This window comes from Pelophylax lessonae, assembly GCF_965119305.1.
Source record: "Pelophylax lessonae genome assembly, chromosome: 2".
Lineage (NCBI taxonomy): Eukaryota > Metazoa > Chordata > Amphibia > Anura > Ranidae > Pelophylax > Pelophylax lessonae.
In genome coordinates this window covers 329,887,711-329,913,131 of record NC_138769.1, presented here as the reverse complement: position 1 = coordinate 329,913,131, position 25,421 = coordinate 329,887,711, and the positions used below count along the sequence as shown (strand labels likewise).

Genomic DNA, 25,421 nt, shown 5'->3' with positions numbered 1-25,421 from the left:
CCGAGCCATGCACTGTTTCCATTGAGAGACGCACACTCGTCCCGGCCTCCTGCTCCTCACTAGCTGTGCTTGAGAGCAGCATGAGTTAATGGCTTCTGCTGCTGTTTCTAAGCCAGTGAGTGAAGTTACTATATATGTATATCATTCTATTTTAAAATGCAACACGGCATACGAATGCATGTTGGCCCATGTAGGTTTAATGCAAGCATTGCGGTGTGCATGGTCCCCTAAAGTCCTCTTAATCTTTTACTTTGTTTTGGTCCATTATTTGTGTTAAGGGTCTACATGACAGCCAATCAGCTAGCATCTTATGGACTTTGGCAGTGGCACCCTCTGTCCTAAGTTTCTTTTAACTTGCATTAACTCATGCATGAGCTTTGGTGAGTGTTGATGAGCCTTTGTGCACTCCTTTCTTGAAGCTGAGCACTGAAAATGTTGTTCAGTGTCTGAATACATTTTTCTGATACTTTTTTACTATCTGCACCTTTTAATGAAGTTGCTGCATGGGGTGGTGTCACTGCAGAATGTTTGGGAATTGGGAAATCTATAGTAGGCTTTTGCCCATTGCCTTAAGGTAATAGTCTTATTTTTAAACTTAAAAAAATAAAAAATGTTTTACTCACCTGCTCTGTGCAGTTAGCTTTGCACAGAGCAGCTACGATCCTCCTCAGGTCCCTCACCAGCACACCTGGTCCCTCCCTCCTGCCGAGTGCTCCCACAGCAAGCAGCTTGCTATGTGGGCACCCAAGCTGAGCTGCTGCTCTGTGTGTCCGTAAAGACACAGAGATAGGGCTTAGCCCTGCCCCCTCTCTCTCTCTCTCTCTCTCTCTCTCTCTCTCTCTCTGTCTCTCTTCTCATTGGCTTACTGATGGCGCCCGCTGTTGTGTCTCAGCCAATCAGGATGGAGAGTCTGGACAGCTGAGGTTCTCGTGCAACGTCGCTGGATCTAGATGGGGATCGGTAAGTTTTAGGGGGGGGCTACTCTGCTTTAAGAGCTGATAAAGTACTATTGGACATTGAAATATATAAATATCTATTCTTACTCGAAATGAAATGCTAAATGTGTGTGGCCTGTGTAAAATTCCCATGAGTGCACTTAAGTTTTTTTCTAAAAGGGTGTCTGTTTTCAGGAAATGTACCTAGATGTGAACATATCCTTAGGCTCGGTTTCCACTAGTGCGACTTGCGGTGCGACTTGACATGTGTCGCCATTGTTTTCAATGGGGCCCATTTCCACTGCCGTGGCTTCAGTTGCGGCGACTTCAAAAGTAGTTTGTGCACTACTTTTGAGCCGTCTTCAGTGCGACTTCCCTCTATATATGAGGGACAAGTCTCACTGAAGCCGCAGTTTACTTTCGCTACGAAGTTGTGCTAGAAGTAGCACGACTTCGTAGCCGCACTAGTGGAAACCTAGCCTAAATTGAGACTTGTAAATAATTCCACAATTGTGTTGGTTTTAGGTAGGGGGCAACATCCCCCCCCCCCCCAAAAAAAAAAGTCCTTGACTGTAGTTTTGGCCAGACATTAATAAAAATGTGTTTCCTTTTTCCAAGTTTTTTTATATATATTTTTGTTTTTATTTTATTTACAGTGTGCAGGCAATTTTTAAATCCTCTAGGAGACTTTCAGCAATGTTCAACTATTTTTTAGCCTGTTGAGGCTTTCTTTTCCAGTTTGTTTTTAAAGAGAATCGCTCCACTGCAGAGGAGAAAAAAAATATCACGGTCTTAAATTCAGACCAAATAACATAATAAGATAAAAAGCACATTCCAAAAATGCTGTTCTACCAAGTACAGGTTGGTAAAGTGACTCAAGTAGCTTGGATGAAAGCATAAATTCTATTTAAGATCACGTTATAGGTTTAGGACAAACTGTGGTAAGTAACTGGTTTTTTAACTGCACACAGATGGGTGTTGTATGTGAATCATTGTTTCATCCTAAAGCAGCAGCTCTACTGGGTGAGGTACAATTTTGACCAGCACACTAATGCAGAGGGTTCAATCAAAACCAGGCAAACCAAATAATAAATGGTATGCAGTATGTTGACGAAGATTTCTTTTATTTTTATTGATTTACTTTGAAAAGAAAAGACAGCGGTTTAGTTGTGGAATACGTTACCACATGAACTATCAGTGACAATCATGGAATTTATATTATGGACTGATTAACGTTCTTACATCTAATCAAATTACTGAAAGGTAAAATGGAAATATTTTGATTCAGAAATTGATCCAACCCTGCGTGTGAAGTTAGTTGATACCCTGATACACTGGATTCTCCTATTTGTAGTAACGATTTATAGCCTCAAATGCAACTAAAGGCTCCTATGACTGTGTAAGCAAGTACCAAATCTAGTTGCTGTTTAATGGTGCAAGCATAATGAAGTAAACAAATTCCTTTTACCTTTACTGACTAAGCCACATCCTCCTTTTGGTCTCGGGTTTTAATGGTACCATCTGTTCTGCCAGTCCAGAAAGAGGTTGTCGGTCAGCATTTGACAACACCTTGTGCTGCTAAGTGACGGGCTTGTGGATCAGCAGCCACATCACCCGAAACATTTTTTATCCAAATGTAGTACAAGCAGACAATGACCTTCATAAATGATGATTCTGCAGCCTCAACAACATATTTGTGGGACGTTGCAGGGGGGGGGGGGGGGAGAACTGTAAGTGTACATGTGAAAAAGTAAACAATCGGCATTAATTCAGGGTACAGATGGATAATAGTAGATAAATATGGGTGAGTGACAGAAAATATCCAATCAAACAAATAATATAATGATCAGTGTCCTCTCCGTGTATAAGTGAAAGAAGATAAAAACGCAGTGATAATACAATGTACAGATGGATAAATGCACAAAAAGAATCGAATGATGAACATATAAATACAAAATGCAATAATATACACTGGTGACGTGAAAAGGTGAATGGCATCCAGAAGGAATTGATTTAATTGCTATACAAACGTGCACATGCCAATACCAAAGTGGCTGAGTGCAAGAGTAAAGGTGAAAATAATTCTAAAGTGAGTCAGCAAATTGCTGACATAAGCTCAATGATGAAGATACATAAACAAAATAAATGAAACCAAAAAGAAATCCACAAAATATATTAGTCCATATGGTGAGCAATGTGGGAGGTAATAATTACAAATAGTGACTTGTAATGTGAATACATAAAGATATAACAAGTGACTTCTGTGAGTGATTGAACACATGTTGTCTGAAGAAATGTCACTCCAGTGAGCTAAACAAACCAATGGGTGCAATGGCCGCTCACCTCCATGCACACTCAAAGAGCGTCTTTTTTGATATATATCACTCAAACTGGTGGCAAACTTGCTTGCTGGGATGGATGGACGGATCCACTAAGCAGGGAGCCTCTTTCTTCTCACATCAATCCGTGACGTCACCCAGCTCCTCCCGACGTGTTGCATCACTAAACACGTGACTTTCTCAAGGGAAAGGGAAGAAAGTCACGTGTTTTTGTGCATTTATCCATCTGTACCTTGTATTATCACTGCATTTTTATCTTCTTTAACTTATGCACAGAGAGGACACTGATCAATATATTTGTTTGGTTATTTTCTTTGTCACTCACCCATATTTATCTACTATTATCCGTCTGTACCCGGAATTAGCGCCAATTTTTTTTAATTTTTCACATTTTTTACACGATGGGGGCACCGATTAGAATTGGCTGCTTTTCCTTTTGTGGTACCCTTTTCGCTGCGTACACTTCACATCTTTAATCACTTATCTCCGGTAGCGCATTGGTCCTTCCTTCCACCTTGTAAGTGTACATGCACTTGAATTTAAATTCTGGAGCCCATATTTTCTTTTAACAGAAAGCCATACTTCTACTTGGAAGGCATTTCCACTCTTGCTGCCAAAATGGAATAAAACCTTTTATATTTTTTACATGTTCCCATTCACATAGCATTATTTAAAAGAGAAGAAAAATTGCAGCTTACCGGTTTCAAGATGTTTTCTGTAAACTCCAGCAAAAAAATCCTACTTGGTTCTCTGTTTATAAAGCGGTTTGCCATAATGGCCCCATCTGTACTGTACTAGCAGATTTCATTATTAGCTGAAAACTAGATTTGCACACGGTTCTAAAAAAAAAGTTACAGGTTTTAGAAGCTGGCCTTGGTTGTATCTTAATGAGAGGCCACTCATTTAGTTCTAAAGCTGGGTACACACTATCAGTTTTTTTTTTTTCAACCCAAGAGGCTGAACGAAAAAAACTGAGGCGCTCGCTCTACTAACTATCTAAAGTTAATACAGTGATCTCTCCACTGAGCTATTGTTCTGGCAGGGGATCTGTCCCTCCGCCAGGAAACGCCAGTCAGTGCTCTCAGCCATTGACTGCAGGCGCTGATCGGCAAATATTTTTCGGTCATGCCCTTTCAACAGAAGCCAGGCAGGCTGCTCTACACATGAACAGAATTTCGTCCGGTTTCTGTTGAACTGGCTGATACCGCCCAATATTTGGTCTGTGTGTACGGGGCTTAAGACGAGGCATAGATTATGCAATCTTTCTTGCAACACACGGTTGGGGGAATCACTCCCGCAAAGCTACGGTGTTCTCCTGCCGGGGTGTGGTGGGAGCACAATGATTACTGCTAGGGGCTATAGCTACTGGCAATAATTGCATGGTAAGAATCTGACATGGTTGTTGTACCCAAGTTTATGGGTGGATCACCTTTGGCACAATCAGCCTGCTCATAGATGATTCAAATCCCAGCTGAATTGAGATTTGATCCATCTATGGCTGGCTTGAGGCTCATGAATTCGACACTCGCCCTGAATTAGTTTGGAAATGTTTGTGTCAGCCAATCTACCTTTCCTAGGAAACTTTTTTAAAAGTTAATTCTAAAAAAAGAAAAAAAGTACCCTGTATTAATGGGAACACACAACAGCCAGATTCGTTTTCACAAATTGGGCAGCAAAAGTGAAAATACGCTTTAAGAAAATACAACAAATACTCTTAAGTCCCCGTTCACACTGGGGCGACCTTCAGGCGACCTGGTCGCCTGACAGGTCGCCGTAGGTCGCCTTCCATAGAGAAGCTGCGAAACCGCTCCGACTTAGAAAAAGGGTCCGGAGCTTCTTTGGGGCGAACCGGAGCGACCTGCATAGACTTCAATGTTATGAAGTCCGTGCCGGCCGCTCCGAGGTCGCAGTGCGAGCTGCGCGACGTGACCTGTGAGGTCACCCGTGGAAGTCGGATCGCCCCAGTGTGAACGGGGCCTAACTCGTATAGATCTGCCAAAAAGTATCCTGTTTTTTTCACTGGCAGTTGGGGGTGACTTGAATGGTAGAAGTTGCACACATTGAAAAACTGTAATGCTTTGTCAAAAGAAAATCATGTGGGCTATATAGATTCTGCTTTAATAAGTGCACATGTAGAACTGCTGCTTTCATAGTATGTTCCTTTGTAACTATTCTTTCCCCAAGAGTTACTTCATTTTGGTGTTTATTTTTTGGTCATGAGTTTCATAGTCAACTCATTCTGTGTTCCATTTTTTTGAATTCATATGATAAAGATCCCAGTGTGCTAGAGTTGCTATCTATTTTTGCTAATTCTGTTACAATTTTAAAAAAGTGCTGCTTTTTTTTTTTTTTTTTTTTTTAACCCATCTGCACATTTTGTTTTGCTTCCTCCAATATCTTTATAAACCTATTTAAGGTATCATTTAATCGTGTACAAGTTAGAGGTTCTCCAATTTACAATTTTGGAATTGGCTGCTTTAGTTGACGAAGGTTTGACGGTCAATAAAAAGAGAACTCTGTCAGCTGCACACTGGAAGTGGTTGTGATGAGTGGACTTGCAACTGTTTAATGAACAGCTATACGTACTGGAATTAACTGGGGGAAGCGTTTGAATCCTGTTTATGTATGTTCTCCACTGTTTGTGTTTATGCAGTGTTCTGTGGGCCAGACTATATTCATTTTCTATTCTTCTAAAGGTTTATGGAAGAACAGAAAAACAAGGCATCTGAACTAGAAAAAGAAAATGGGAAGGATAAACTGTCTAATTTGGAGAAAATGAAGGATCGTAGCAGTCCTACTGATTTTGCTATGAGCGAGTTGGAAAGGGCTTATAAAAAAAGCATGTCCCCAAAGCGCTATAAGATAAAGGAGGATATGGAAAAATTAAAGTTGGCTGAATTGAGATACGCAAAGGAGGAACTTGAACAGGAGAAAAGGGGAAGAGCAAGGAAAGACTCTGATAGTGATTCCAAGAATCAAGACCCATACGACCCTGCAAAGTGGGAAGAGCTGTCTTTCATACCAAGCGCCAAAGACAAACGAAAGAAGTCCGAAGATACAGATGATGAAATCTATATGGAAAAGTCTAAGAAGGAAGAGAGAGCAACAAAGTCTAGCCATAAAGGATTTCTACCTGAAAAAAATTTCAGAGTCACAAACTTTAAGGCTTCTAAAGAGAAAAGTGAATCCCCGCCGCCTAGAAAATCAGAGAGCAAAGAGAAGCTTTTATCCAAAGAAGATATGTCCTTCTCAAAATCGAATTTCTCAGTTAGTCGTGAAACCGGTCCTAGTCTCCGAATGGATTCCTTTGATGAGGATCTGGCACGGTAAGTTGAGGTTGATATAAATGTTACTTGCCATAACATATACTTTAACATAACTGAGTGTGGGGCCCTTATGGTTTAGACCAGGGCTTCCCAAACTTTTTTGGGCTGAGACACTTCTGAATACAGTTATTTTTTTGGGACCCACTTGCTTGTAATTGAATATTGTAATGCGCTAAAGAATTTGTTGGTGCTATATAAATGCAAATAATAATAATGCATATTTTAAAGGGAGGGGGTGTTGAATTAAAATTATCAATTTACTACTTTTTAATTTATTATTGAATACACTTGCCAGAAGTTCTAAGTGAGAGGTCAGAAACCTGTGGCATATAAGCGGAGTTGTAAGTAATCAGCACCCTCATAGACAGTATAAGGCAGGCAGAGGACAGAAATCAACCACCCCAGGACAGTGATCAGCAGGCTAAATGGCACTCACCCTCTTTCCTCTCCCAGCGGTCCACAGTGAAGGTGAAGCCCCTGTTTGCCCTCTCCAGGGCCCAGCACACCTCACCCAGAGTCTCCGTGATGAGCTCTATGCTGGTCTTTGTGTCCTGGCTCTTCTCCTTCAGATTCTCTACTGGGGTCATAGAAGCTGCCATGAATTCCTGACACCACCAGGCCACCTGGTCCTCCTATGACACCGAGGCTGTCGTCTCTGCCCGCTACCCAGTCTAGCCACCACCGCGGCCGCCAGCAGGACCGAGGAGCTGGTTTTACACCCCATGAACATATCCTACATAACAGCCCACATATGTACTCACTGATGCAAGTAGCCTCCTTGTGGGAAATGCAGACCAGCGTAAACTGCGTGGGCGGGGTCCTGAATCCATCGCGTTTTGACTGCTCTGGCTCTCTGTAATTTGTGCGGGTTCGCACAGCACAATTTAAGAGGGCCCACTCAGTGATTTCTGGCTCAGCATGACCCACTCAAACGCAGCTCGCGACCCACCAATGGGTCCAGACCCACAATTTGGGAACTCCTGGGTTTAGACAATGGTTAGAATTTTACTCAGAGTGTGATTCCTGTGCTATCGTAGACACTAAGGTCTCCCTAAAGCCGCACGTTCAGTAACTGGTACCAACAAAACCGTTCAAGATAATAAAAAAGTATTGGGTTGACAGGGCGCTGTCAGGGTATTCAAATAGAACTTCTTACAATTCACAGATACAGATTAATTCAGGTATATAACGGGCTGATGTACGTTTTATGCAAATACACATATATATATATATATATATATATATATATATATATATATATATATATATATATATATATTTAATTCACGTGTATAAGGTGCTTCTTTGTGTGTTTATAGATGTGCAAATATTTCTCTTAATCACAGTAACCAAATGAATAAATAAACAAATCAATTGTGCTTAGTAGCTTAAAGTGAAAATGTGCATCCTTAAAAGATATATAATATATACACGTGACTTTTTATAGAAGTGCTTCCTTCTATATCACATATCTTGATGTGACAGTATAAGTGCTGTATACATAATCTCAACAAAATAAATAAATAGTGTCCCATTAAAAAGTGATCAATAGGGTGATTAGTAGTGTTGATTATCTTCCTCCACCTTTAGTGTCTGTGATTGGGGGTTCTTTTCAGTGGTCACACTTCTAGGTTCTCTAAATGCTCAGCTCAATAAGGTTAATAATACACTTGTATCATTTAGCCTATGTGGTTCCCTCTGGTCCTTATCACCGCGTAGTCCTGCTCCTTGTAGGGGAATCGCAGTGTCTCCTGGTCTGTGTTAGTCTCCCTTGACTTTAAGGAGCTTCTTGTGGGGGGCTTTTTCTGGATCCTCCCTCGCTCGGTTTGATGTTTTTGTGCCTCTGCTCCTTAAGGCTCCTTAAGGGTGGAGCCATCATGGAAGTATATAACGTTTTTTATTTAGCTTTTTAAAAATAGCAGACTTGCATGTAAATGCGTTGCTGTGCTCGGACAAGCGCTGGGGACCTCCGTCCTGTTCCAAAGGAACCCGGAAGTGACGTAACAGGACGGAGGTCCTCAGCGCTTGTCCGAGCACAGGAAGCAAAGTATTTACATGTAAGTCTGTTTTTTTAAAAAATAAAAACCGTTGTATACTACACCATGATGGCCCCACTCTTTTAATGAGCCTTAAGAAGCAAAGGCAAAAAAACATCAAACAGAGCGAGGGAGGATCCAGAAAGCCCCCCACAAGAAGCCCACCAAAGTCAAGTGAGACTAACACAGACCAGGAGACACTGCGATTCCCCTAGAAGGAGCAGGACTGCGCCGTGATAAGGACCAGAGGGAACCACATAGGTTTAATGATACATATCATTAAACCTTATTGAGGTGAGCATTTAGAGCACCTAGAAGTGTGACCACTGAAAAGCACCCCCAATCACAGAAACTAAAGGTGGAGGAAGATAACACTAATGATCACCCTATTGATCACTTTTTAATAGGACACTAGTTATTTATTTATTTTGTTGAGATTATGTATACAGCACTTATACTGTCACACCAAGATATATATGTGATATAGAAGGAAGCACTTATATAAAAAGTTGCATATATATATATATATCTCTCTTTTAAGAATGCACATTTTCACTTTAAGCTATTAGGCACAATTGATTTGTTTATTCATTTGGTTACTGCGATTAAGACACCAGCACAATATTTAATTTTAATGATTATTTAATGAAGAAATATTTGCACATCTATAAAACAGAGATGCGCCTTATACACTTGAATTGATTTATATATATTTGCATAAAACGCACATCAGCACTTTATATACCTGAATTTATCTGTGATTTGTAAGACGTTCTATTTGAATACCCTGACAGCATAGTACAACCCCATACTGGTTTAGACAATGCTGTAGTTAACCTGTTGTCAACGTAGGCTGCACAAATAAGCAAGTGTGGTAGGCTCATCAAAAGATGGTGACTTAATGTGCCCTGGCAGTTTGGAAGCCCATACACTAGAAGTTGATTGTGACAGCCACAATATTTTGCAGGTAGTATGTCCAGTGCTGGGCTTTGGGGGTGTGAATAAGATTTTATAGTAAACTTTAAAATCTCTTGCAACCAGAATGTGATTCTTTCTGTAGAAAGCAAAACATTTCAAGATTTAGAAGTGATGGTTTTGGCAAGTAATTGTGCTAGTTATTTACTTCAAGCACATGCCTCTAAGGATGCCTACTGACAAGTAATCAATATAGATGTTTTGGTCACCAAAATCCAGGACACTTGCTCTGGTATAGAAATTAAAACAAATGTTGCTTTTGCACCATTTCTCTTGAGAGGTTGAGTTTTGCCCCAAGTCTATACATTACTGCTTTTGCCTTTTGATAACTCCTGAAAAGTCTGTGGTGGAGAAAGTATGAGAAATCCTTGACCTTGTAACAAATATCCCTAAAAGTGAATGTATGTTTTTTTTCCTAGTGAAGTTTTTTTGTGACTTTGACCTTTTAAACAGTTTCTCCTGAACTTTTTCCAGTTTTTCTAAGACTTTCAGAGTAGGTTATGTAAAATAGCTTTAAATAAATTGAATATATATAATAAACTTGCACGAATACTCATTTTTTTTTTTTTTTCTTCCCTGGTTTGTAGTCCAAGTGGAGTAATGGCTCATGAGAGGAAGCTGTCACGAGATCTTGTCCACAGCAATAAGAAGGATCAGGAGTTTAAGTCCATTTTTCAGCACATCCAATCTGCACAGTCCCAGCGCAGTCCATCTGAGCTGTTTGCTCAACATATTGTGACCATTGTCCATCATGTTAGAGGTAAGTTGTGTTTTTGTTGATGTTATGGTGAATAGGATGACCTGCATTAATCTGCAGAGAATTTTTTCCCCACAGACTGTTAACAGTTTAGCAATTACCTTTTTATCTTCCTTTAAATGCCAGAAAACGGCAAATAAAGTTTTCAGCCCCACGATCTCCCCCGAGCGTGTCTTGTCACATGTTCAGCCCCTGCTATGCATCTTGAAATGCAGTGTCTGTTCATTTTATGTAATTTTAGGAAGTAAAACTCTAGTCAGAAAATAAGATGCATACCCCAAAATAAAAGCAGTCAGCTTCTTTGAAAAACAAACATGGCACCCTGCTTACTTTTTCAAAACCAGAGCAGGTGTGCACTGGCCAAATTTTTGCTACTGCAGATTTTTTGTAGTTAAACAGGTGCAGAGCTTCATATAGTGGAGGTAGATACAGACCCCTGACCACCCCGTATAGTGGTTTCCTTGCGTGAGTGCATGTGTATGGCAATCGAGGCAACATTCATGATTGGTGGGGTTTAGTGCATCGAAAGTACCTATAGGCTAGGTTCACATATGTGTGGGAGTGTGTGTGTAACTTGCATGCAGCTGCACGAAAAACACTCTGCTTTAAGAAAATGCGTGAGTGTGTCAACTCTTAAAGGAGAAATACCGCCAAAGATTTTTTGGCCATACTTCTCCTGTCGTTTAAAAGAGTACACTAAGTTGTGCAGTCCTGTGATCCAGATTCATCCGACAGCGGGCTAAAGTCCGATGTCGACTTGATATCACAAAGCCAGTCCAGGCTCTGTAAGGATCCCAAAACCGGCAGCTGGCTTAGCCTCTCAGTGCCCCACTGAGAGCCTGAGCCAGCTGCTCTCTCTCTGCACAGCCTGGTGCTCTAGTGAGTGAGAGCGATACCTCTAGTGAGAGCTAAGAGCAGTGACTTGAGTCACCACTCACTGAGAACTCAGTGATAAGCAGTCTTTGATTGCTCCGTTCTCAGTCTGAAAAGCGACAGGGGACAGATGCTGCATCCACTTAGGTGAGAGTGATTGTTTTTCCTTTTTGAAAAAATGGAACGTCTTCTTCTTTTTTTTTTTTTTTTTTAATGGCACCCCCATGCACTAAAGAACGCAGGGGGGGTTTTACATGCAGAAATATATGGTGGAAGCACCATGTGGTTTCTGTGCAGCTGCGTTAAAAAAAAAAAAACCTATGCAATCTTTTCTGTAGGAAACGCAGGTACAGCTGCCCATCCAAATGATTGAGCTGCTGTGCCTGTGCAAACACTGCACGCCTAGCCTTAGACTTGAACAGTTTTAATACACAAATGATTGGTTAAAAAAAATTCTTCCATTTCTTTAAATGTAGCAGTATGTGCCCATGCAGATCTATTGGCCCAACTGCTGGCCACATTGTATACCCAATGCCTAGAGAATGGTGCTTTTCCTCCCTCGATGGCAGAGGCCCATATCATTTTTCATAAGCCCACTAAAGATCCAAAATTGTGTGCTTCCTATAGGCCCATAGCATTAGTCAAGGATCTTAAAATACTAACCAAACTCCTTGCTTCCAGGCTTCAGACCATACTCCCTTCATCCTAGATCCAAATGTAGCAGTATGTACATTTTGTTATCTATCGTATTGTGCAAAAAATCCACCTGAACAGATACACTGCTCAAAAAAATAAAAGGAACACTTTTAATCAGAGTATAGCATCAAGTCAGTTAAACTCCTGGAATATTGATCTGGTGAGTTAAGTAGCAGAGGGGGTTGTTAATCAGTTTCAGCTGCTTGGTGGTAATGAAATTTAACAGGGTACACTACATGGGCAACAATGAGACATCCTCCAAAACAGGAATGGTTTTACAGGCGGAGGCCACTAACCTTTTTCTCCCTACTCTTTTCTGACTGTCTTTCACTAGTTTTGCATTTGGCATTGTCACTGCTGGTAGCATGAGGCGATACCTGGACCCTATAAAAGTTGCACAGGGAGTCCAACTCCTCCAGGATGGCACATCAATACGTGCCATTGCCAGAAGATTTGCTGTGTCAGCACAGTCTCAAGAGCATGGAGGGGATTCCAGAAGAACAGGCAGTTACTCTAGGAGAGCTGGACAGGGCTGTAAAGGTCCTTAGCCAAATGAGCAGATACCAATCTTGCTGATGGGTTGAGGATGAGCACTGTCGGAGCCCCACAAAATGACCTCCAGCAGGCCACCGGTGTGCATGTCCTTGACCAAACCATCAGAAACAGACTTAATGAGGGTGGCCTGAGGGCCTGACATCTAGTGGGCCCTGTGCTCACTGCCTGGCACCGTGGAGCTCGATTTGGCATTTGCCACTGAACGCCAGAATTGGCAGGTCTGCCACTGGTGTGAGTAGGTTCATCCTGAGCACGTGACAGACGTGAAAGGATCTGGAGAAGCTGTGGAGAATGTTATGCTACCTGTAACATCATTCAGCATGACCGGTTTAGTGGTAGGTCAGGGATGGTCCGGGGAGGCATATCCATGAAGGGACGCACAGACCTCTACAGGCTAGACAATGGCATCCTGCCTGCCATTGGGTATTGGGATCCCTGGCCTCCTGTGGCGAGAATATGCAGCCAGTTCCTGGAGGATGAAGGAATTGATACCATTGAATGACCCCTCATGCTCACCTGACCCAGATCCAATAGAACACCTCTGGGACATTATTTTTCAGTCCATCCGACGCCGCCAGGTTGCACCTTAGTTTGTTCAGGGGCTCCCTAAAGCCCTGGTCCACAGCTGAGAGTAAATACCCCAGGACATCATCTGTCATCTCGTTAGGAGCATGCCCCGACGTGGTCAGGCATACATACAAACTACTTGCTACCATTTTGAGTTGCTGCACTTAGAAATTTTAGCAAAATGGACTAGCCTGCTGCATAATTTTTTACACTTTGATTTTGAGGTGTCTCTTGATTTCAGCCCTCTGTAGGTTGATCATTTTCATTTCCATCAAACGATGTGGCATCCTTTCGTTCCTAAGACGTTACCCAGTCCATATCAGTATAGATATCCAGCATGATATTTTTCCCTATTGAGGTCTGATGTGTTTTCAAAGCGTTCCTTTAATTTTTTGAGCAATGGATAGATATATAATAAAAAATGTGTGTGTGTGTGTATATATGTGTATATATATATATATATATATATATATTACATACATACATACATTTTTTTCTCTCTCTCATATATATATATATATATATATATATATATATATATATATATATATATATATATATATATATATATATTTCTCTCATGTATGGAAGAGAAAAAAAATCTATTTTAAATTCACCATAACTATTACTTTCAATGCAGAAGATCATTTATTTGATGTCATGTGATACTTTCAGTCCTTTCGTAAACCTGAAAAGGGAAGATGCAGTTGTGCTCATAAGTTTACATACCCTGGCGGAATTTGATTTCTTGGCCATTTTTCAGAGACTATGAATTTTTACACAAACTTTTCTTTCACTCATGGTTAGTGTTTGACTGAAAAAGGGGTTTGTTGTATGGGTGCTTCTGTGGAATACAGCAGGCTTTAGGTGAGACACTGCATTTCGGCAGCACTGGAGAGGAGAAGCTGCTCTGAAAGTAATAAAGATAAAAAGACAAGGCGCCTCTAAGTGCAGTAGGCTCTGAGTATTAGGTTAAAAGTATAAAAGCACTCACATTTGGTAAATGTGACATGGGCATAGCAAATATCTGTCTGGAGTCTTCCTATCCGCTGTTTTGAGATCTCCCCAGAGTGGTCCAATGATATTGAGGTCAGGAGACTGAGATGGCCACTCCAGAACCTTTACTTTATTCTGCTGTAGCCAATGACAGGTCGACTTGGCCTTGTGTTTTAGGATCATTGTCCTGTTGGAATGTCCAAGTATGTCCCATGCACAGCTTCCGGGCTGATGAATGCAAATTTTCATCCAGTATTTTTTGATAACATACTGCATTCATCTTGCCATCAATTCTGACTAAATTTCATGTGCCTTTTTGTAGCTCACACATCCCCAAAACATCAGCAATCCACCTGCGTGTTTCACAGTAGGAATGGTGTACCTTTCATCATAGGCCTTGTTGACTCCTCTCCAAATGTAGCATTTATGGTTGTGGCCAAAAAGCTGAATTTTGATCTCATCACTCCAAATGACTTGTGCCAGAAGGTTTGAGACTTGTCTCTTTGCTGTTTGGTGTATTGTAAGAAGGATACTTTGTGGCATTTGCGTAGTAAGGGCTTTCTGCTGGTGACTCAACCATGCAGCCCATCTTTCTTCAAGTGCCTTATTGTACATCTTGATACAGCCACATCACATGTTTTCAGAGAGTCCTGTATTTCACCTGAAGTTATTTGTGGGTTTTTCTTTGCATCCCAAAATATTTCCCTGGCAGTTGTGGCTGATATTTTAGTTGGTCTAACTGATCGTGGTTTGGTTTCAACAGAACCCCTCATTTTCCACTTCTTGATTAGAGTTTGAACACTGCTGATTGGCATTCTCAATTCTCAATATATTTTTATATCCCTTTCCTGTTTTATACAGTTCAACTACCTTTTTCCCGCAGATCCTTTGACTATTCTTTTGCTTTCCCCATGACTCTGAATTCAGAAACGTCAGTGCAGCCCCGGATGAAAGATGCAAGGGTCTGTCAGGAGTCCAGAAACTCATTGACCTTTTATACACACACTAATTACAAGCAAACAGATCACACGTGAGAATGTTTACCTTTAAAAGCTATTTAAACCCCTTTGTGTCAACTTGCATGTTATCAGGCCAAAATCACCAGGGTATGTAAACTTTTGATCAGGGTCATTTGGGTAGTTTCTGTTCTCATTATGATTTAAAAAAAAAAAAAGTAAACACCATTGATTGATAATAAATGGCTTCAGCCAAACATAAACCATGAGTGAAAGAAAAGTTTTTTTTCCTCCATCGTTCATTGACGGACACAGTCTTCTGATATCAGGGTTATGCTTCCCCCTCCAAGAGTAGGACACTAGGCAGAAAAAAGTTCTAGCTACGCCTATGGGCAGTCCCAGGGGGTGTACCCTCTCTCTCTCTCCCTGCTATAGGATGTCAGTTTTTATCTGCCTAGTCAGGAGTAAGGACCCAGTTACTTGCTGGGATCTCTGGTCCTGGCAAGTTTTTTTTTTTTTTTTTTTTTTTTTTTTTTTTTTTTTCTTTTTTTCTTTTTCTAGTTAGCTATTTCTCTGGATTTTTTTTTCCTGTGAGATCTACAAGCAACTATGCTGGATCTTGGCGACGGGCTGGATATATAGATCTAGTAGATATAGTGGTCACCCCAGCCAGCTAATGAGCTTGTGCAGACCTTAGCTCCGTGGTGGGTCGGCTGCGACATAGTCCCACTGGACGGGGACTGGCCCCGCGAGTTAAACGTCTCACCAGGTCACATATGACCAGGTCTAGGCCCGAGTCGCAGCGTTCCTATTTGGCCGACCGCCTCCCACTTCGGCGGAGAGGGGTTCTGTCCGGAGATGGAGCCCGCCTCTTCTTGGTATGGTGAGTAAATGCCCCCCCCCTCCTCTTGTGGGTTTTGGGGTGGACGCGGACCCTTCCCTAGGACAGTCGGACCCTCACAACCTCGTGTTCCCTTCTGTCTTGTTGCGTACCCCCCACCTAACTGCCCCCCCTCAATAGGCGCTATTAGGACTTTTGTGACTACTCCCGGGGGCTGGGACCATGCTTTAGGCCGCAGGTGGGGGAGAGGGGTTACGCCGCTGGCTACAAATGAATGATCGTGGCGGGGGGGGTTCTACCTGTCACTCCAGGGCCCACCTTCCAATCGATCCCGTCAGGAGGGTGGGGGTCCCCATGAGGGTCTTCAGTAGCTCCGCAGGCCGTGTGGGGCCACCATTTTCTTGCAGCCCATGTGCTCTGCATGAATCAGCGGCCATCTTGGTACATCCGGCGCCATTTTGTGGTGGTTTTCTGATAGGAATCATTGAATCGGATGGCACAAAGAAAGGGCTGCCTGCGTCTGCTGTGACTATTTACAGATGGATCAGACACAGTGGTGTCGGCTTATTCAATTAAGGGTCAGGTTCCTCCTTTCCCTGTTGAGGTGCATTCTACTCGGGCGCTTAGTGCTTCCTGGGCTTTTTGCCATCAGGCATCTGTGTGCTTCAGCTTTGCAAGGCGGCCTAGGTTATGATGCAAACACGCACATGCCGCGGCCATCTTGCCATACCCGTGCTCGGTCTCGCTAACTAGCATGTGAGTGTTGCTATGCTTTTTTACTTAATAAAGTTTGTACTACTACACGATTTGAGTTTTTTCCTTTTGTGTTTTGGGATCGCTCTGATGTTAGAAGTGGAGAACCTGGCCTATTGCTGTTTCCATTGCTGCCTGTCTAAAGGAAAAATTTGTCACCACATCTGCTTTTTTGACCACTCTATATTTTAAGGGTCAAATATTTATGGTAAGCTGCTCATCTACCCAGAGCACTGTGGTGGACTGTTTTCTGTAACATCCCTCTTTGGCGTGGGATCTTTCCTATCTCCTTACGGAATGTGAGTGGATTCATTACCATCTGCATTACTTAATTTGGACAATTGAATATCATTTGTTTCTGGCGCTGCACCCCTCTTGTTTTTGCCTTTTTGGATCACAGTCTTATCCATTGGTGCTGGCGGCCTATTTGATACATTTATTTGTGGGACTGTGCACGAATATCTTTTTCTTTTTTATCTATTGCGAGGCGGCTACCTGTTTGTCTGTTCATACCTTCACAAAATTTTATGAGGTGGATGTGCTGGCATCTGCAGATGCCTCTTTTGGCAGCAAAGTTTTGCAGGCTGCGGTTTAAGGTGGTTTCTTAGTCTCCCTTGAGGGTGTTTACGTCTTTTTTTCAGGTGGGTGTCATCTTGTTCTGATGAGTCCTATGTTGCCTGGTTGGCTATCGTTTCGTTTTGGGGACTTATTTTTCTTCTGTTCCCACCCCTCACTTTATGGCACTCCTTTGGGATGTCCCTACTGAGATGAAGATCAGAAGACTGCGTCTGTTAAAAAACAAAGTGATTTACATAGACACACCTATGGGGGCTGTCCCACTGGTCCAATACCCCCCTGCTATCAGCCATCCCAACTCAGTCCTTCCTTCCAAAGGTGGTTTCTGATTTTCATCTTAATGAGGACATTGTTTTGCCTTCGCTTTGTGCGAATCCTAAACATCCTAAGGAGTTTGCCTTACATTCCTTGGATGTTGTCCGGGCGATCAGGGTTTACCTGTCGTCCACTGAATCCTTTCGGAAGTCAGATTCTCTTTTTGTCCTTCCTGAGGGACCTCGGAAGGTTATGGTTGCGTCCGTGGCGACCATTTTAAAATGGATTAGACAGACGATTGTGCAGGCCTATTCGATTAAGGAATGGGTACGGCCCTTCCCTGTCAAGGCGCACTCTACCAGAGCGGTGAGTGCGTCGTGGGCCTTCCGACATCAGGCTTCGGTGGTCCAGGTGTGCAAGTCTGTGCACACCTTTTCAAAGTTCTACAAACTTGATGTTCTGGCATCGGCAGATGCCTCCTTCGGCCGCAAAGTTCTTTGTGCGGCAGTGCCTTAAGGGGACCCTAGTTTTGCAGGGGCCTGGCTGTTGGGGTTGTTTTCCCCCTTGTTTATTTGCTTTCCTGGGTTGTTGCTCCAGTTGAGCTTTTCTGTTGCCCAGAGGATACCTTTATGCTTTCGTAAGGTTCTTTTCTCTGCGGTGGGTGCTGCGTTGCCTTTCTGGCGGTTGCGTTTCCCACCCCTCATGTCTACTCTGCTTTGGGACATCCCATTGGTGAAGACTGAATGAGTGGGCGGCGACTGTCGGAGGACGTAAGAGAAAACTGAATTTTTGTAAACACTTACCGTAAAATTCCTTTCTCTGAGTCCTCGGACAGTCGCTGCCCCCGCTCCTCTATTTGGGGTTCTTTGGACTTTAACTGCTTGCTACCAAACTGAGTTGGGATGGCTGATAGCAGGGGGGTATTGGACCAGTGGGACAGCCCCCATAGGTGTGTCCTATGTAAATCACTTTGTTTTTTAACTAGTCTTATGCCTAGCTTGCTCCTAATGGATAAGAGGTCAATACCCATTGGTGAAGACTGAATGAGTGGGCGGCGACTGTCAGAGGACTCAGGAATTTTACGGTAAGATTTTACAAAAATTCTGTTTTTTTTTTTTTTTTTTTTTTTCCTTACCGTAAAATCCTTTTCTCTGAAGTTCATTGACAAGACGCAATACCCACCCCTCTATTTTGAGTTGGGTTGATATTCTTTTCTGACACTGCTTTGATACAAAACTGACATCCTATAGCAGGGAGAGAGGGTATACCCCCTGGGACTGCCCATAGGCGTAGCCAGAGCTTTTTTCTGCCCCGTGTTTTCTACTCCTGTAGGGGCAGCATAACTCTACTGCTATTAAGATCAGAAGACTGCGTCCTTCAATGAACTTCAGAGAAAAGGATTTTATGGGAAAACAAAAATCCAATGTTTGCGTTATCATTTATTTCCTCTGAAAAATCATAAGTTCTGCCAGGGTATGTAAACTTATGAGCACAACTGTATGTGATCCCCCTTAAAGTAACTTACACACACTTATGTTCTTTATACAAGTCAAGAATTGCATTTTTTCCAGACAGGACAGCTCATTTGTTTTTCTTTATTGCAAAGTAATGCTTTTATCTTTCCAGAACATAATTTTGGTCCAACAACGGTGACATTGAGTGAACGCTTCTCCAGCTACCTAAAGAAAACAAAAGAGCCGGAGCCTTCAAAATCTCGAAAGAGTCCAGAAATTCACAGGTGCATTTCATTGTCCTTTCCTGCCCATTCCCTAAAGAAGGGGAGCTTAGTCTCGCCTCACTTCATGTTTGACTCGCGCTACATGGACATCTAAGAATGCTTGGTGATAGTTCCACTGAATGAATAGTGTGATCACATTGTGCTTTCTGCATTAATTGTATAAAACGACGTGGTAGAAATTGGAATCGTTACTCTTCTTCAATGCAGATCGGCTATTCTATTAAGTGGGCTGCAAGCAGCAGTGAGATTTAGCATCCTTATTCAATGACCTGAAATTAACTTCTAATCTATTCTCAATGGACTGAAACTAATTATTGATGTGAATGGGACAATCTATATTCAATATGTTGAAAACACATCTTTGATTCCAAAAGCATTTTTTTTTATCATCTGCGAAACCTTACTTTGGAGCCAAGTGACAATTGGCTGGGCAACTTTTGTTTGGACGGTGCCTTAGCCAGGAATGTGTCTGTATTGTGCACTTTGCATGTATGTTTCATGAAATCCTACTTCCTATTTGCTTTAGTTTCTGATGCAATATTTAATGTCTTCTGCAGGAGAATTGACATTTCTCCCAGTGCTTTTAGAAAACATGGATTTATACAGGAGGAGGCAAAACACACAAAAGAAGGCAGCCACAAGGTAAGGAAGTACTCTAGTAACAAATTAAATAGATTGAATAAACAAATAAAGATCTAAGTAGGTGTTTTCTATCTGTAAGCCGTGCTTCTCTCTTGCTCTCTACTTAAGTTTGTGTTTTTCTTTTAAGGATGTGAAATATTTCTAAAAAAAAAAAACTGCAAAAATGTTAAATTTTTAATAAAACAAAATCTATATATCAACAACCTTTATGAAGTGGTTTAGGATATTGTAAAAATGAAATCACTCCAAAGTCTATTGTGATTGAACTTGAAAAAAAAAAAGAGGAAATTTGGATCCAAAATCTCCAATGATGAGCAAAGTGACCCTAATGTATTTTTGGGTTCTACTTGTAAGTATTTTACTCTATTGTATACAAGACTCGCTGTGTTCATAAAAGCCAATTGCATGTCTTGGAAGATGGGAATTCCATCTTCACTGTTTAGTTGTTTTGCTTTGGTAAACATTGCCAAGAATTGGTATGCACACCATATATACAAAGAGAATGCTTACTGCAGTTCATTATTCTAAAACATCTATGAAATTAAAAGGGTTTTTGTTGGCAGGATTACACTTCTATGTTTACTGTTACCAACATATTTCGATTGCTTTTTTATGATTTTTTAATTATGACTTCTAGGTATGTAAGCATTGTTAGTACCTTAGGGGTATTAGGCAGGCTGTGGCCTTAGGCAGGCTATACACTGCAACCCGTGGTTGCAGGAAAGAAGTTTGCGCAATTCCAACTGGGGATTCCCTCTCACCAAGCCATTGTGTTCTTGCAGCAGGGGGAAGCTGTCACCGCCAGGAGAAGACAGTGATTATTGCTAGCTAGCCACTATACCAGCTGCTAGCAATAATCGTATGTACATTCAGCCTGCCCATACATGGTTCAAATTTTGTCTTGTTCCCGCTGAATCAGCCGTGATTGTAACCATTTATGGCTTGCCTTCGAATGCAGGCAACCAGCACCTGTGCACACAAATGGGTAACTCCCCCAGCTTCTAATGATGCCGAAAACCCAGGCTGCTATAATATCAGCATCTTACTTTTGTTTCAAGAGCTAGCCAGCCCCTTTACTGGAGGTATCTAATGGTTTGTAAGGCTGCATCTATTGTAATGGGTTAATCGACCTGATAAGGGGTCAGTACCTAACACTGCTCGCCCAGAAATTCAGGGCACCTGGGAATCTAGAAATCATCTGAATGTATGTGCTGGCATTTATAGCTGTTTGCATTGTAATACCACAGCCTGCTTAGTACCTAATATGGTTCTGATTGTTTTATTTTTATATAATATATATATATATTTTATATATAATGGATAGCTGCAGATCATTAGCCTTAAAGAGACCCTGTCACCAACTTAATAAGCCTCTTCCCTTTTTGTATATTATAACCTTCTTTTCTGAGAATGTTTTATCTGTGCTGATCTAGCATCTCCACCCCTCCTCCTGCCTACATAAACTTTTATGTACCTGTTGGGAAAAGGGGAATACTATAGTGTCACCTGAGTGACAGCTCGGGGTCTGCTAAAGCCTCTGACCTCCCATCCAAGATAGCGGTGCCCAGCAGTAGTCTCCGACCTTTTGGATGTCTACATAGCTATATATTGTGCCTAAAATACATTAAACCCACGTATAATCCTATGGCAAGATTTGTTAAAACCGCTTGCAACGGAGTCTTTTTAATCAGATTTGTTGTGCCATGCCTTGCGTTGCCCACTGCAGCAACAATGAAAACTATTTAATTGCACTTTTTAATATTCTATGACTTGAAAACCTCAGTTTTGTTTTAATCCAATGCGGACATTCCCCAAAAAGATGCTTTCTGTTAGGTCAGTAGGAAAAATATAAAATCAATAATAGTCATAGAATTCATCCCATTGAAAGTGAATTTTAATCTTGGAGACTATTGCAAAGGTTAAAGTTGTGTTTGTGTTTTTTTTTTTTATATCTATCATAACTTTTATTGCACAAACAACTGCTGAAATTTGATATGGTCGTTAGTGATGTATATGATAAGTGCATCTAGAAACCGACTGCTAAAAGGTTCTATATCCACTATAATACAGCAATGGTATTGAAATGTATAACAGATTTTTGTAATATTGTAGTCTGTTGTGTTAGATCAAATACTTTTTGGTACTAAGTTTTATATGATTCTAGGTATAACTAGAAATAAAAGATGTAAGGCATGTATTATGTTGAAACTTCAATAAAAACCACTGTTTAAAAAAAAAAAAAAAAAGATGTAAGGCTCTATGCACACTGGGCTAAAAAAAAAAAAAAAACTCCATTGGTAGAAAAAAAGGTGCGATTAGGAGAGTAACTTTTTTTATGCCAGAATGCTCCAATCAAGAATACAAACCAGAAGGTTTTTTTTTTTACTCCCTCTAAATGCCAAGTATAAAATATGCCCCTAATTGTCCTAATGTTCATGTATACATAGTAACATTGAGCTACTCTACAGACAAAACAGAAAACTTCTGTAGAAGTAGCCTTTTATTTTAGGCTGGTGTGTATGGATTCTTAATGTGTTGATTTTAGATAGCTAGGTTTGGGTTAAACTGCATATTTTAAGGTGCAAGCACTGTTTAGTAGTAAAATTAAATTGAAGAGATACTTGAGACATTTATTTCTCAAATTGTCACTGTTGTGACTAATGTAATTTATAATATATATAGTGTGTGTGTTCAAATAGTTTCAACATTCTTTCTTTTTATTCTTAAATATATATATATATATATATATATATATATATATATATATATATATATATGTATATAATATATATGTATATGTGTGTGCAGAGTTTTTTTTTTTTTTTTTTTGAAGACCCCACCCCAATACACACACACACTTTTTTTTTTTTTTTTTTTTTTTAGTGTATGTGCTTTAGTTTCTTTAGGCACAGTTTAATTTGCTTCTTTGCCACTCCAGGGGGAAGGAAAATACAGAGAGGAGCCTTCTGATCTGCGGCAGGATATTGAGCGCCGCAAAAAACATAAGGACAAGCGTGACCATTCGAGGGACTCGGGAGACTCTCGAGATTCAAGTCGGTCCAGGGAGAGGTCACCTGAAAAACCAGAGAAGTCGAGGAAGTCCTCAAAGAAACATAAGTACGTAAGACTAAAAGTTCATGAATTTCAGAAATTCTGCTTGCTTTGTTCTTCATGATGGTCTGCCACCATGTCAGGATGGTGCTGCATGTACTGAAATGTATTCGACTCAGAGGTATGTTTCTTAAAGCGGTTGTATCCCGCTTTTTGACACTTTTACCTACAGGTAAGCCTATAATAAGGCTTACCTGTAGGTACAAATAATATCTCCTAAACCGGCATGGTTTAGGAGATATTTACAGTGCATGCAGCCGCTCGAACGAGCGGCGCATGCGCTCTGAAGGTCCGGGGGGACCTTCAATCTATTTGCCGGGAGCTTGCCGGAAAATCACTCCCGCGCGCATGCGCGGGAGTGACGTCATCGCGGCTCCAGCCAATCATCGCGCCGGAGCCATCTCTTCCAGCCAATCACCGCGCCGGAGCCGCCGAACCCGGAAGAGACGGCGAGGGATCATGGCAGCGCCCGCAGCGATGTCCGGGGGTCCGTGTCGGGGCTTCGTTCTAAGGTAAGTTACACATAATGGGCTAGTATGCGATGCATACTAGCTCATTATGCCTTTGTCTTGCAGGTTTTTTTTTTTTTGTTCTTTGGGTTTACAACCGCTTTAAGACCTTGGGGTGCCCGTGAAAGCGTACGGCATTGCACGAATGCTTGTTTGTGTTGCTGTAACAGCAGCTCCTCTGAATGGATAAATGTGAATTGACCATTCTATTTGACAACTTTTCAGAAGAATTTAGTTGCTGCAACAATATTTTTTTTCTGAAGTAAGAAAATAATGAAAGGTGTGGCAGAAAATGTTTGGTATAAATGCTCAATTCCCTAAATTCCCTAAACTATCAAGGTATGTTAAATAGCATTGATGCTTTATATATTGCAGAAGTGTCTTGGGAACAAATTTAATGTCAATGATTGTAATTATGTTCTGATGCAATCTCTGTTGCAGGGGTGTTAATGGTACAGAAAGCACTTTCAGTATGTTTTCTCGTGTTTATGATGCAAAAACCTGTTTCAGTTTTTTCCCCAAGAGTATACTTTAGAGCTGTTCTGTACCATGAACCTGGTTTGAAAGTAGTAACAGGCAGTTTCTGTAACAGAGAATAGAAGAGACAATTGATTTATTTGGCAAATAGTTTTCGGGGAATGTTCTACAAAGTACAAACAGTGGATGTCCTAGAATGTGGTTGCTGTGTTAATTTGGGCATCTATGGTCACCACGTTGACTACAGTAAATACATTGTGTGTATGGTGGTGTGCATAAACCTTAAAGAGAACCACACCAAAGAAACTAGTTGCTCCTTTGATGTGGTCGTTCAAGCTTATAGTACAATGTTCCCAAAATAATCATTTGTGACCACTGCATGTTACAGGTACAGTGACTACATGCCAGATAACCTTTAACCACTTCAACCCCAGAAGGTTTCACCCCCTTAATGACCAGGCCATTTTCTTTGCGATATGGCACTCTATGGCACAAATAGCGCTTTCGGTTGGTGGAAATTGAGTACCTCTGCGGTTTTGAATTTTTTGCGTTCTAAACAGATAGCGTAAGTTTTTTGAAAAAAAAAAAAAGCAAAAACTATTTTTTACTTTCCCATTTTAAAACCTATCCAATAAAAAAAAAAAAGTAAATCAGATTTCTTCATAAATTTAGACCAATATGTATTCTGCTACATGTTTTTGGAAGAAGAAGAAAATAAAAAAATCCCAGTAAGCGTGTATTGGTTTGCACACAAGTTATAGCGTCTACAAAAGATGGGATGTTTTTATTGAATTTATTATTTTTTTTTTTTACTAGTAATGGCAGCGGTCAGCAACTTATAGTGTGATTGCGACGGACAAGTTGGACACCCATCTGACACTTTTGACACTTTTTTTGGGGGGGTTCAGGGACATTATTACAGTGATAAGTGCTAAAAAAAAAGTGCGGTTACTGTACTAACGACACTGGCAGGGAAGAGGTTAACGGGCGATTAAAGGGTTAAATATGTTCCCTGGGGGTACTTTGTAACTGTGTGGGGGTTGCTCTGACTGGGGGAAGACAGATATCTGTGTTCCTGCTTAGCAGGAGCACAAGATTTTGGTCGTCTTCCATGTCAGAACGGGGATCTGCCTTGTTTACATAGGCAGAGCGCCATTCTGTGTGTCGGGAACGATTGAGAGTTGCCTGCGCACATCATGTCCCCTGGACCTGCTGATTGGATTCCCCTGTAGCCAATCAGCGTGCACGCGTCCCCTGGAGCCCCTGCACGAAATGACGTACAGGTAAATGATGTGTCGCAGTATTTTAGTACGTTAGGTGGTTAGCAAGTGCTTAAGCAGTAATAAGCCCAAAAACGAATGTACTATATTGCAGCTTACCAGTCAGATGTGGTGGCACCATCATTTTTTTTTTTTTTCCCCTTTAGGCTTTTCTTTTTTGTTTTCACCTGGTGATCTTTCCAGTAACTCACCACCTATATTAGAGTGCCCTCTCTGGATGAAGAAGCA

General features: G+C 41.3%; 1 protein-coding gene across 2 annotated transcripts in view; it reads left to right on the top strand.

Annotated features, from left to right (window-relative positions):
- Positions 1 to 25,421, top strand: part of THRAP3 (thyroid hormone receptor associated protein 3) — a 50,924-nt gene that overhangs the window by 15,124 nt on the left and 10,379 nt on the right. For both annotated transcript variants that reach the window (XM_082248468.1, XM_082248469.1), the window contains exons 3-7: positions 5,971 to 6,600; positions 10,199 to 10,371; positions 19,063 to 19,174; positions 19,732 to 19,816; positions 22,755 to 22,933. In XM_082248468.1, the coding sequence (XP_082104594.1) occupies positions 5,971 to 6,600; positions 10,199 to 10,371; positions 19,063 to 19,174; positions 19,732 to 19,816; positions 22,755 to 22,933 (1,179 nt within the window). The remainder of the gene's footprint in view (positions 1 to 5,970; positions 6,601 to 10,198; positions 10,372 to 19,062; positions 19,175 to 19,731; positions 19,817 to 22,754; positions 22,934 to 25,421) is intronic.